Source organism: Polyodon spathula, chromosome 6 (assembly GCF_017654505.1).
Source record: "Polyodon spathula isolate WHYD16114869_AA chromosome 6, ASM1765450v1, whole genome shotgun sequence".
Classification (NCBI taxonomy): Eukaryota; Metazoa; Chordata; class Actinopteri; order Acipenseriformes; family Polyodontidae; genus Polyodon; species Polyodon spathula.
In genome coordinates, this window is record NC_054539.1 from 43,523,747 (window position 1) to 43,536,428 (window position 12,682).

The window sequence follows — 12,682 nt, forward strand, 5'->3', positions numbered from 1 at the left end:
TGCCTGCCCATACCATAACCCCACCACCACCATGGGGCACTCTGTTCACAATGTTGACATCAGCAAACCGCACGCCCACATGACGCCATACACGCTGTCTGCCATCTGCCCGGTACAGTTGAAACCAGGATTCACCCATGAAGAGCACACTTCTCCAGCGTGCCAGTGGCCATCGAATGTGAGCATTTGCCCATTGAAGTCGGTTATGACGCTGAACTGCAGTCAGGTCAAGACCCTGGTGAGGACGACGAGCACGCAGATGAGCTTCCCTGAGACGGTTTCTGACAGTTTGTGCAGAAATTCTTCGGTTGTGCAAACCCACAGTTTCATCAGCTGTCCAAGTAGCTGGTCTCAGACGATCCCGCAGGTGAAGAAGCCGGATGTGGAGGTCCTGGGCTGGCGTGGTTACACGTGGTCTGCGGTTGTGAGGCCAGTTGGACATACTGCCAAATTCTCTAAAACGACATTAGAGGCAGCTTATGGTAGAGAAATGAACATTCAATTCTCTGGCAACAGCTCTGGTGGACATTCCTGCAGTCAGCATGCCAATTGCACGCTCCCACAGAACTTGAGACATCTGTGTTGTGTGACACAACTCCACATTTTAGAGTGGCCTTTTATTGTCCACAGCACAAGGTGCACCTGTGTAATGATCATGTTGTTTAATCAGCTTCTTGATATGCCACACCTGTCAGGTGGATGGATTACACACACACACACACACACACACACTCACACACACACACAGTGCCTATAGAAAGTCTACATCCCCTTTCAAAATGTTCACATTTTGTTGCCTTATAGCCTGGAATTAAAATATGATATTTATATATATATATATATATATATATATATATATATATATATATATATATATATATATATATATATTATTTATTTATTTATTTATTTATTTATTTTCATTTATCTACACATCCTACCCTACAACTTCCAACTGAAAATTCAAGGCACAGATCGGAGGATGGGTATAAAAAAAATATCAAAGGCCTTGAATATCCCTTGGAGCACAGTCAAGACGATTATTGAGAAGTGTTAGATGTATGGCACCACCAAGACCCTGCCTAGATCAGGCCTTCCCTCCAAACTGGATGATCGAGGAAGAAGGAGACTGATCAGAGAGGCTCCCAAGAGGGCAATGGCAACTTTGCAAGAGCTACAGGCTTTTATGGCCAAGTCTGGTCAAAGTGTGCCTGTGACAACAGTATCCCAAGCACTCCACAAATCTGGCCTGTATGGTAGGGTGGCAAGAAGGAAGCCATTACTCAAGAAAACCCACCTTGAATCCCTTTTGAAGTAATGCAAAAAAACACTCAGGAGATTCTTTAGGCAAAAATTTTTGTGGTCTGACGAAACTAAATTAGAACTTTTTGGCCTAAATGCAAAGCGTTATGTTTGGCGCAAACCCAACACAGCGCATCACCCAAAGGTGGCAGCATTATGTTATAGGGATGTTTCTAATTGGCAGGGACTGGGGCACTTGTCAGGATAGAAGGGAAAATGAATGAAGCAAAGTACAGAGAAGTCCTTAAGGAAAACCTGCTGCCCTCTGCACGAAAGCTGAATCTGGGACGGAAGTTCACCTTTCAGCATGACAACGACCCAAAGCACACAGCCAAAGCTACACTGGAGTGGCTAAGGAACAAAAAGGTAAATGTCCTTGAGTACCCCAGTCAGAGCCCTGACCAAATCCAATCGAAAATTTGTGGCATGACTTGAAGACTGGAAAATTGCAAACGTAATACCGAGCCACAAAAAGGGAAACAAAACTGAACCAGGTAACTACAGACCAGTAAGCCTGACTTCTATTATATGCAAACTTATGGAAACTATAATAAGATCCAAAATGGAAAAGTACCTATATGGTAACAGGGTCCTGGGAGACAGTCAACATGGTTTTAGGAAAGGGAGATCATGTCTAACTAACTTGCTTGATTTTTTTGAGGATGTAACATCGATAATGGATAATTGCAAAGCATATGACATGGTTTATTTAGATTTCCAGAAAGCTTTTGACAAAGTCCTGCACAAAAGATTAATTCTCAATCTGAATGCAGTTGGGATTCAAGGAAACACATGTACATGGATTATGGAGTGGTTAACATGTAGAAAACAGAAAGTACTGATTAGAGGAAAAACCTCAGAATGGAGTGTGGTAACCAGTGGTGTACCACAGGGATCAGTATTAGGTCCTCTGCTATTCCTAATCTACATTAATGATTTAGATTCTGGTATAGTAAGCAAACTTGTTAAATTTGCAGACGACACAAAAGTAGGAGGAGTGGCAAACACTGTTGCAGCAGCAAAGGTCATTCAAAATGATCTAGACAAGATTCAGAACTGGGCAGACACATGGCAAATGACATTTAATAGAGAAAAGTGTAAGGTACTGCATGCAGGAAATAAAAATGTACATTATAAATATCATATGGGAGATACTGAAATTGGAGAAGGAATCTATGAAAAAGACCTAGGAGTTTTTGTTGACTCAGAAATGTCTTCATCTAGACAATGTGGGGAAGCTATAAAAAAGGCTAACAAGATGCTCGGATACATTGTGAAAAGTGTTGAATTTAAATCAAGGGAAGTAATGTTAAAAGTCTTGAACAAAGAAGACTACGCGGCGACCTAATTCAGGCATTCAAAATTCTAAAAGGTATTGACAATGTCAACCCAAGGGACTTTTTTTGACCTGAAAAAAGAAACAAGGGCCAGGGGTATATTGCCAAATCTAGGTGTGCAAAGTTGGTGGAGGCCTATCCCAACAGACTCACTGCTTTAATTGCTACCAAAGGGGCTTCCACCAAGTATTAACCCAGGGGGTGGAGACTTATCCCATCCAACTTTTTTCCCCTTAACAGTGTAGAGTATGGTGTGTAGATAAGTGGAAAAAAATCTGAGACACTGACACAACAAAATGTGATTAAGTTCAAGGGGATGTAGACTTTCTATAGGCACAGTGTGTGTGTGTGTGTGTGTGTGTGTGTGTGTGTGTGTGTGTGTATGTATATATATATATATATATATATATATATATATATATATATATATATATATATATTTACAAAATCTACCTGGATAAAACGATATCGGTAGTAACTGACACTGAACTTTCTCCTGTGTGAATGTGTTATCCTCTCAGTGAAAACAAAGACCTTGCTAGGCTAATTCAAAGATTAGGTTTTCTATGAATCAGCCTTTTGTAGTGAGTCATGTGTGACTTATGCAACCGTTGCCATCTTCACACAAACCTTAACCATAGCAACAGGCGTGCGGAAGTAGCAAGATTGAAACAGCAGTTCATAAAAAATAGATTGTGTAAAACTACACACATTGTTCATGTCTTGTATAATGACATCTAAAATACAATAAGGCTATGAGAAGTGTTTGTCTAAATTGTTTATAATTGTGCCAGGTTGAATTTTACTTAAGATTTTTTTTGTACTAAAGGGGCCTGAATATGTTTCTTCCTCCTTCCTAAAATGATTTCCTAGTTGGCCAGCAATACAGTTGTTAAAATCATCATTCTCAGGGAAAAAGAGAAAATGGGGCTTAATGGGCATTAGCATTCAAAGCTGGCTGGTGAATTGAATTATTGTAGTGCTGCTATTCCTAAATACCATTCAAGTGCTTCACTCCTTCTGCCAGCAGGTATTTTGGCAGAAAGCAGGATGAGGGGGATCATGCCTGTAATATGAATGCATGTGATCATTAGACACAGAAAGCAATCTTTGGTGTGGGGTTTGCAAATTGCTTTGAATCTGCTTATATTGGTAGTGCAGGAAATTAACCCTTTGAATGCACTTACCTGTGTTGGACTGACAAGGGAGTGGTGGGGGTGGAACAACATCTTTGAACTGTGTCCTGTGTTATACTTTGAAAATATTGTATTATAGTTGCCAGTTGTCACTGTATACAATTATCTGTCAAAATCCATGAGAAGCATCTATTCCTTCATTTTTAGTTAGTAAATAGTTTACATATTACACTGCATTGACTCACCAGGTTAAGGCATGCAGTCCTACAGACAGTCAGGGAGAGCAGGTTAGCATCCTGGCTTTGCCAAGTTGCCGATCTCTGCTGGAGGTTCTACAGGGAGTGTTGCCCTGTCTCTGGCGCTGTTAGGGAGGCAAAATTGGATGGGCCTGTTTCTCCTCAGCGCCACACCAGATTCTTCTGGCCAGGTGCCTGAACACTGCAATGCTGGCCTTTGACCTCCAGGGGGCAGTAGGTCATCCTTTGTAGAGCTCTTGGGTGTAAAAAGGAAATAGGATTGGAAGATGCCTTGGGCTCTTCCTTTTCGTTTTTTTTTTTTTTTGATCATGTGATTTCCCTTTTTTTGAGCTGACTCCGTTCACATAACTCTTGGAAAAGTGTTGATTGTGAAACAAGTTCACTTTTTGTTTTTTCTCCCGTAACTTGATTGAAAGTGATTCTGTTTCATTGATAATATAAAAAAAGCAGGTCTTTTAATTTTAATTCAAACAGTTAAATTGATTTAATTAAATTCTAATTAAGAGGGTAAGCTATTTAACATGCTTTTTGTGTTCGGTTTGAATTAAAAATAAAGAGCTGCCTTTTTTATTTTTTTTACATAATTAGTGAAACAGAATCATCGTCCATTCAAGTTGCAAGAGAAAAAACAAGTGGTCTTGTTTCACAATGAATGCGTTTCCAAGAGTTTAATTATGAAATGGAGTCAGCTCAATATAACTTTTAAAGGGACATCACGTGACTAAAAAAAACAAAAAAAAAAAACAAAAAAAAACAAACAACAAAATAAAGATCCCTAAAGATGCACAGTCTATAGAATAAACTTCATATCTTTTAAATTGTAGGTATTTGTACTCCACTGTCAGATATGAATTGCATTGAGCTTCGCAAATATCTACATGAGGCGTTTTATAGTTATAAGTAGTTAAGCACGTTAATCCTGAACTGAACGCACAATGCCATTCACTTAAGGGGAATATTGTGTGTTGGGAAAAATGGAGATCACCAAACTCATTGAATTAAATGTCCTGCCACAAAAAATAACCACATTGTGTATTTGATTTGAAGACCTTTTTATATGAAATACTTATTAACACAGTATATATTGGAGAAGCTCTGTATACAATGGTGTCCCGCTTTATAAAAGATACTAATATTGTACATAATAATATCAGTAATTATGTACATGTTCACTCAGGGTCATTGTATAAACTGCAGCTTAAGGTATCCAATACATGCTACTGCATAAAAGAACGAGTTGTGGGTAGCAAAATGCTACCAAATATACGTTGGGGAGCTGTTGGGGTAAAAAAAATAGGTAAAATAATTGGGCACTTCAAATTATATTAGAAAATAGATCAGCAATTTCGTTTAACCAGGTTATGGTCCCTAATCTCTGGTAAAATACCTTGAATGTTATCTTTCAAACTATGTTTAATCTCGGTTTCAGATCAATCTGCTAGAAAATATATAAATACAGTATTCATTTATCTAATTTCCCTTTTTTTCTGCTTTAATGAAAGAAATTATCTGTTCTAGTACACATCCTCTGATGGTTGTCTTTTGAAGTCAGTATAGCAAATGAAGTTTAAAAAAAAATTGAGAATAGTGCTTGCTGACATCGGCAGTTCATTAACCACAACAGCAATATTAACTAGCCTTTGAATGACAAGTTATAGAAATCAGGCAACTGAGTGCAAACTGATTACTTTGAGCAACTTTATTTTAGCATATCCTAATATCACAGGCACTGTTTTCTCCTCTCTAACAAAGCCAGGAGGCGTTGATTAAACTTTATGAAACACTGTGAAGAAGTTATTGAATAAACAGCAGGATCACATTAACACATGTACTGTTGGCTGCTAGATATTTAATTTATGCATTTATTTTTTTTTTACTTTAAAACTAGGTGATAGTTTTTGAATGCCATCATTTTGGAATAGCAACAGAACCCTATTGAGAGGGCTTTATCATATGGTGAGGCCCTTCTATGTTAGTTGCCCTTGCCTAATATATGCTGTGTAGCTTGGGTTTTAGATTCTGTTTAATTTTCTAAATGTTTAAACTTTAAGAATATATTTCTGCCATTCTAATGTATGTAAATGAAGTTTATTTCTGGCACTATTTCTGACCTGGCATTAAGGTATAATGAAAAAGTGCTGTGTTACCTGACTGTGGAGGTTCATGATGAGTCCTACTCCCCTTTTTACTAAAGACATACTGATAGACGTGAAGCTGGATTGTTTAGTTGGCAGAAACAGCCTTTGGCTGTGAGACGTCATACCAGATGAAGTGTGAAACGACATTGCTTAACCTCTAGGATGTCTACTGATGTTTTCTCTTGCTTAGCGACTGTGATTTGTATTTGGATCATTTAAAAAGAACCAGTCTGTTGAATTCCCAAGCAGAAAGAGATTATGTAGATGTGGGACGGACATAATATTTTATGTCAGGATTGTCATAAATCATTTTAATCTAGTACAGATTCAGGCGATAAGCTGCCAATTCCTCTTGCTCTAACAAACTAATGAAACGATTACTAGGCATTTGTGTTTTTCTAATAAAGCCATTTAGAAATTGTTTAACAGTTGGTTTAATACTTTATTATTTTAATTAATTTTTTACGCATGCTCTTCTGCCGACCAAGATAATGGAGGCACCCTGAGGCTTAAAGGTGTCTCGAAGGATTGAATCCATTCAGTTGTTACTTTTGCTCGCAAATGGTGCAGAGGTAGGCAGTGAAAGCTTCATTCACGTTTATCCCTACTCTACTTGCTCGATTTGATCGAGATCCTCAAATCATTAACGCATTATTTTGGCATGGTGTATGGGGGCATTATCCTTGGGATGACTTATAATTTTCAGTTACAGAAGTTGTTGAGAACTTCAGTGTCATGGGATATGCAGTACAGAGGAACAGTGTTTACATCCATATGTCTCACTTACAGTGCGTGAACATACAGCAAAAACAGGTCATCTATTTTTTAAAATACTGTATTTTGCAAGTTTATTTGGGGGGGAAAAAATATAGTGTGTCATAATGTATTATGTATTCAAAACCCTTTCATGAACAATGGTTATTTTAGCATAAATTATTACAATTACAGTGCATTATGTACTGTATTTATATGACCTACTACATTGAAGTGTTGCATAAAATGGTGTTATTCTTAATATTAATTTGGTTACTTCTCTTTTCTAGATCGAAATACCATAAATTAAAGTATGGAACAGAGTTAAATCAAGGTGATATGAAACTGCCAAGTTATGACTCCGGTAAGACTTTTAGTTATTATTATTTTTTATATATAAACTTCCATTTCACCACCTCCATATGAAGTCAAGCTGTCTGTCAACCTGTCTTTATGTTGATTTTACGTGTTTACTGTCTACATCTCTAGTAAACGCCACGACAGAAGTTACTTTTAAGCACATTCAAAATTTTTTTTTTTTTTGAGTAATTGGGTAGTCTCTACAACCTGGGAGGGTCTAGATCACAGTGCCTTCAATATAACATAACTCTTCTGTACTAAGGGCAGTACTTGCATCATGCTGATCTGGCATTGAGTTTGACACAATAGTAATGTTCATGCAAGTTAGTAAAAAATGTGCTTTCTAAATTGTGTTGCCAGTATGGATTGGTAATCATACTCTGGTCAGAATTCTTTTAGAAGGGTATTTTTTTTTACATATTGAAAAACTGAACTGCATCAAATCTAAACCTAATTAAATGCTGTAAAGAGATGTTGTAATCTGTGACAGGTATTCTGAATATTTGTTTTTTTAATACCCTTTTTTATTAGTTTGTCTTTTTAGATATTGAAATGTAATTTGCAAATAAAAATGCAGTGTTGGGTGTGATGGTGCAGTACAAGAACAAAATAACCTTTACAGCTAAAGAGGGATTTAGGTTGAGTTGATGATGAATGAAAATATACATCATATATTCATATTTTTGCTAAAAATGATTCAATGTTAATGAATTCATTCATAATACTGTATTCAGAATTATTGGTCCAAATTCATTTGAAGCAATAGAAACAGAAAATAAGTGGGGTTTTTTTGTTTTGTTTTTTTTTTATAATTTGGTATTATAGTTGAATATAATACTGTGTTTTAAAAGTCAAAAGTCCACTTTGGTACTTTCTAAAAAGGTAAAACTATGATTCTGTTTCATTGATAATGTAAAAAACAGTCAGCTCCTTAATTTTTTAATTCAAACCGAACGCAAACAGTGAGTTAAGTTAAATTGATTTAATTAAGTCATCATTAAGAGGAAACTATTTGCAAAACACGTTTTAACTTTTTTGCTATATAAAAAAAAAGAAAGACAGACAGGTAGATGCACGAAATAGGCAACAAGATGGCAGGGCCTTTACCTAAATAATGTAGTTCACAATCCACATTTTCACATACATAGATCCTGCATTATTTAGGTACTCTAAATAGGGTATATTTTAAACAGGGTCTAAAGACATTATACTTGACTATTACCCCAGAGTTCAGGTCTACTGTTTTTGTAGCGTTCCATACGGAGATGCACAACACCTTGTTTTTTCAACACCGGAAAGTGCCCAATTGACTGTATGACTCCAGTAGCTTTCAAACTAGCAGATTGAATAATACATTGCACAGTTTTCCCCATTGCTGAAACATAGTTTTGTGGCTGGTTTCAGCTTGGCTGTTTATGGCCCTAGCTTCTCTAGTAATCTTGCTTTTCTTCCAGATGAGGGGAATGACAATGAGAATGACGTTCAAGCCCCACAGAACAGCCAGCTAACATGGAAACAGGGGCGCCAGCTACTAAGACAGTAAGTGATATACCACACTTTATTTTTTATAGTGCTCAAGTCTTTTTACATTGACTTTTTCAGGTAAACTGCTTAGAGATTTTGTACTGAATCATTGAAATATATTGCCAACCCTCAACAATATTTTCCTTAACATAATTCCATTGGCTATAAGGACATAATTATTAAACATCAAACAGTGTTAGCTAGCAAAACACATTATTTCCATTACACAAGAGTAGATGTTGAACTACTGGTGACAAAATTTGGTATGACATCATACTTTATACTTTGAGGTGTCGTGAGTCAGCATTTATACACAGCAGCTGAAGATTCAGTTACTTCCGGATTGGATAGAAAATTAACAAGCCCGAAGTCTGTGTGTAGTGAAGTACCTCGGTTTTGAGGTGACCTTGTTTTTCTCCATGGATATTGTGAAGCAAAGCACCACTAATTTGGAGTAAGTTATTGCTTTTTGTATGTAAATATCTTTTAACATCCATATATGTATTGATGTTTGGTATTGCAATCGTTATTATTATTATTTTTTTTTTTCTGTGTTTTGGAAGACTTCGAAACTATAGCTATCGAAATATGTCGACATACAGTTTTTATATGTTGCCCACCACTACTAAAAATTCAGGTCCTCTGACAATATATCAAGTTTCTAATAATAAGACTTTTTTCTTAAGTCTCTGGGAACTGATGAAATGACAGTATAGCAAGCAGTCTGTAGTGAGCAAGGTTGCCTGTCGCTAGTTCTCTGCTGTGCATAATGACATAATGATTACTAAGAATTTTTCAAGTAGAAGGATATGCTATTCACTAAACCTTTTCTTCTGATGGTATCTAAAGCTATCTTATTAAATGCTTACAGTATTTTTTTTAAATGCAGTACAGCTTTTTTTAATGTGAGTAGATGCATTGTTAAATTTGGATATTACCATTTCTTCATATTCACAGATGTTTAGCTTTCAACTCAAAGTAGTTATACAGTGGCAACATCCAAGTACATTTAATAGTTAGTGAATTTAGCATAAATACAAGGTGAGGGACAATGACTGACTACAGTAACACATGGAAGAAACGGGCATAATGAGAGCTTCTCTTCCCAGCTCTGATCTCAATCCTATAGTAATACTCAAAGATACTTTATATAATTATTTGACAAACGTTATGACTAGAAGTCTAGAAGACATTAAGATTTCTTCTAGTTTCTTCTAGTATTAGTACATTTTACTGTGACTTTTATAGTTATAAGTGGTTAAGAGCTTTAATCCTGAACTGAACCCACAATGCCGTTCACTTAAGGGGAATATTGTGTGTTGGGAAAAATGTCACCAAACTCATTGAATTAAACTGATGTCCTGCCACAAAAAATAAGCACATTGTGTATTTGATTTGAAGACCTTGATATATTAAATACTTATTAACACAGTATATATTTTCTTCTTTTTGACTTTCCAAGAACTGACATTAAAATAAACAGATTTAAACTAGGTTTGATTTGGATGCTGTTTAGTCGTACCAACTAAAATTATTATTATTTTTTGACTGAGCTCTTGTGTAGCCTACAGACAATGAACCATGTCATCTGAAGTTAAATTAGAAGGCTATCTTAAGACATGATTCCAGTGTGCTTTGAAGTGGCCTGTTGAGAGTGCCATGCCATTTAAAATAAAATGAGTCATGTCTTTCACAGCGTAGCCGCTGACAACACATCAAGCTGTCCAAATGACAATCTGCTCTCACTTTCCACTTCCCAGAAATGATTCCCTTCGTAAAGCGATGGCCATTCAGTTTAAAACAGAAAAACTAGCATGGGATTCCTTCTATTAAATATGCTGTAGGCAGCTAGAGATTTGCTGATCCTTTATGGGTTGGTTTTTAAAATGTGGTAAAAAAAGGAGTTTGAGCAGCCTTATAGAATTGTACTACTGTGGACAGTCATTATAAACAGGCAAATGTTTTTGGACAACTGCAAGTAAAAACCCTTTGAGGGGGTATGTTAATGATCTAAACACTGGAGGATCTGAACACAAGAGCAACAAGCAGTAGCACAACTAATAAACTAATGGAGCAGGGTTTACTAGTTTAATGGTGTTAAATAGATCATTAAAGTAGATCCCAAGGTCTATTTCAGTGATTTTACATAGCTGCAATATTGGCACTACCTGTAGTTACCAACTAATTTAACAGATTACTTAAAACGGAGGTTCTTGAGTTAAATATTTTCAAAAAAAGATCCATAATTGCATGTGTGTGTCTGTCTATATATGTGTGTGTGTGTGTGTGTGTGTGTGTGTGTGTGTATATATTATATATATATATATATATATATATATATATATATATATATATATATATATATTATATTATTTCATAATTGTAAAGTACATTCCAATGTAGATTTAAATATAGAAGATTCTAAATGTAGGAGTAGTTTTGCTTTACATCTTTCTACATGGCTTTTTCTTAGATATTATTTGTAGTATACCAAGGTAGTAATTTGCAGAGTTGATAATTCCAAGAATAACATTTAGAAGTATATATGGTTCAAATGTGTTATAATTAAAGATTTAGTTTTTCCTTTAGGTTGGTTTGTAATTTAGCTTTGCGCAGCCAATTTGTACATAGTCATTCACCTGGTAAAAAAGAAATAAGTCAGAGTTCCAGAGATTGGAGGACAGTCGATTAAAATGGCAGCACTTCCCTCAACCTGTCGGCTGTAACTCCAGTGTACTTTACTGTACAGTGCAGAGCCCATGGGGGTTGTGCTATTCAGTCTTAGCTTGTGCATGGTTGTAAAGCTCTAGATAAATATGTGTCTGTTTGGGATCCTGATCTGTCTATTTAGACTCTAAGCTGTAAGGGGATGGATGAATGAATCAAATAAGGCATTATCTGTGCAGATGTTTTTTGTTTTTTTTTTGGGGGGGGGGGGGGGGGGGGGGGGGGGTGGGGGGGTGTGAAGGTTGTCAAATAGTCCATACACCTGTGGTTATTCACACACAATATTTATACATAATGACAGACTTATTTTCTTGGCAGATTAGTTATGTTTGTAACACTAGGTTTGGCAAAAAACATCATGTGTTAATTTTCTTTAACTTGTAATTACTAAAAAAGAAGAAATTAAAAGTCAAAACAATTAATGTTTTGGCAAATGCCTACGTCACATATCTAACACTGGACTAATGCTTTCCAACATTCCTTTGCCAACGTTCATGGTATATCAAACCCTTCTTGCAATAAATGCAACATTCCATCAAATATTTATCAAATAGCAGTTTAAAGCCTTTATTAGCAATTTAATTAGAAGCCAGAACTTGTGCAAAAATAGGTCACACTCACCTAGATAGAATCCCCAAGAGCTGAAGCTAAGCGCTTAGTTTCATCAAAATTATTAAATGAGTAGTTTTTTTAAAAGGTAAAGAAACTGATCACTTGTTTACCAGAGCCTTGATCACCCAAGACACATTCAAGTGACCCTGCTTTCTAATAGTTACCAAGCTGCATCCTGGAACTCAAATGTTTTTTTTTTTGGGGGGGGGGGGGGGGGGGGGGGGGGGGGGGAAACAAGTTTTTGTGCATATCTGCAATGAGTACACTGTAGTTCTCATATTACAGCTACAGTAGCTCTCAAAAGTATTCACCCACCTTGGACTTTTCCACGTTTTTTATTGTGTTACAACATGGACTCAAAATGGATTTTATTGGGAGTTTTTGCCAATGATCAACACAAAAAAAGACCATAATGTCAAAGTGAAAAATAAAATCTATAAATTGTTCTAAATTAATTACAAATATAAAAGAGAAAATAATTGATTGCATAAGTTTTCACCCCCCTTTGCTATGACACACCTAAATAAGCTCTGGTG

At 36.1% G+C, this 12,682-nt stretch overlaps 1 protein-coding gene across 2 annotated transcripts in view; it reads left to right on the plus strand.

Annotated features, from left to right (window-relative positions):
• The window catches only part of LOC121317214 (striatin-like), a 111,908-nt gene that overhangs the window by 66,934 nt on the left and 32,292 nt on the right, over nucleotides 1-12,682 (plus strand). For both annotated transcript variants that reach the window (XM_041252898.1, XM_041252897.1), the window contains exons 3-4: nucleotides 7,214-7,287; nucleotides 8,738-8,822. In XM_041252898.1, the coding sequence (XP_041108832.1) occupies nucleotides 7,214-7,287; nucleotides 8,738-8,822 (159 nt within the window). The remainder of the gene's footprint in view (nucleotides 1-7,213; nucleotides 7,288-8,737; nucleotides 8,823-12,682) is intronic.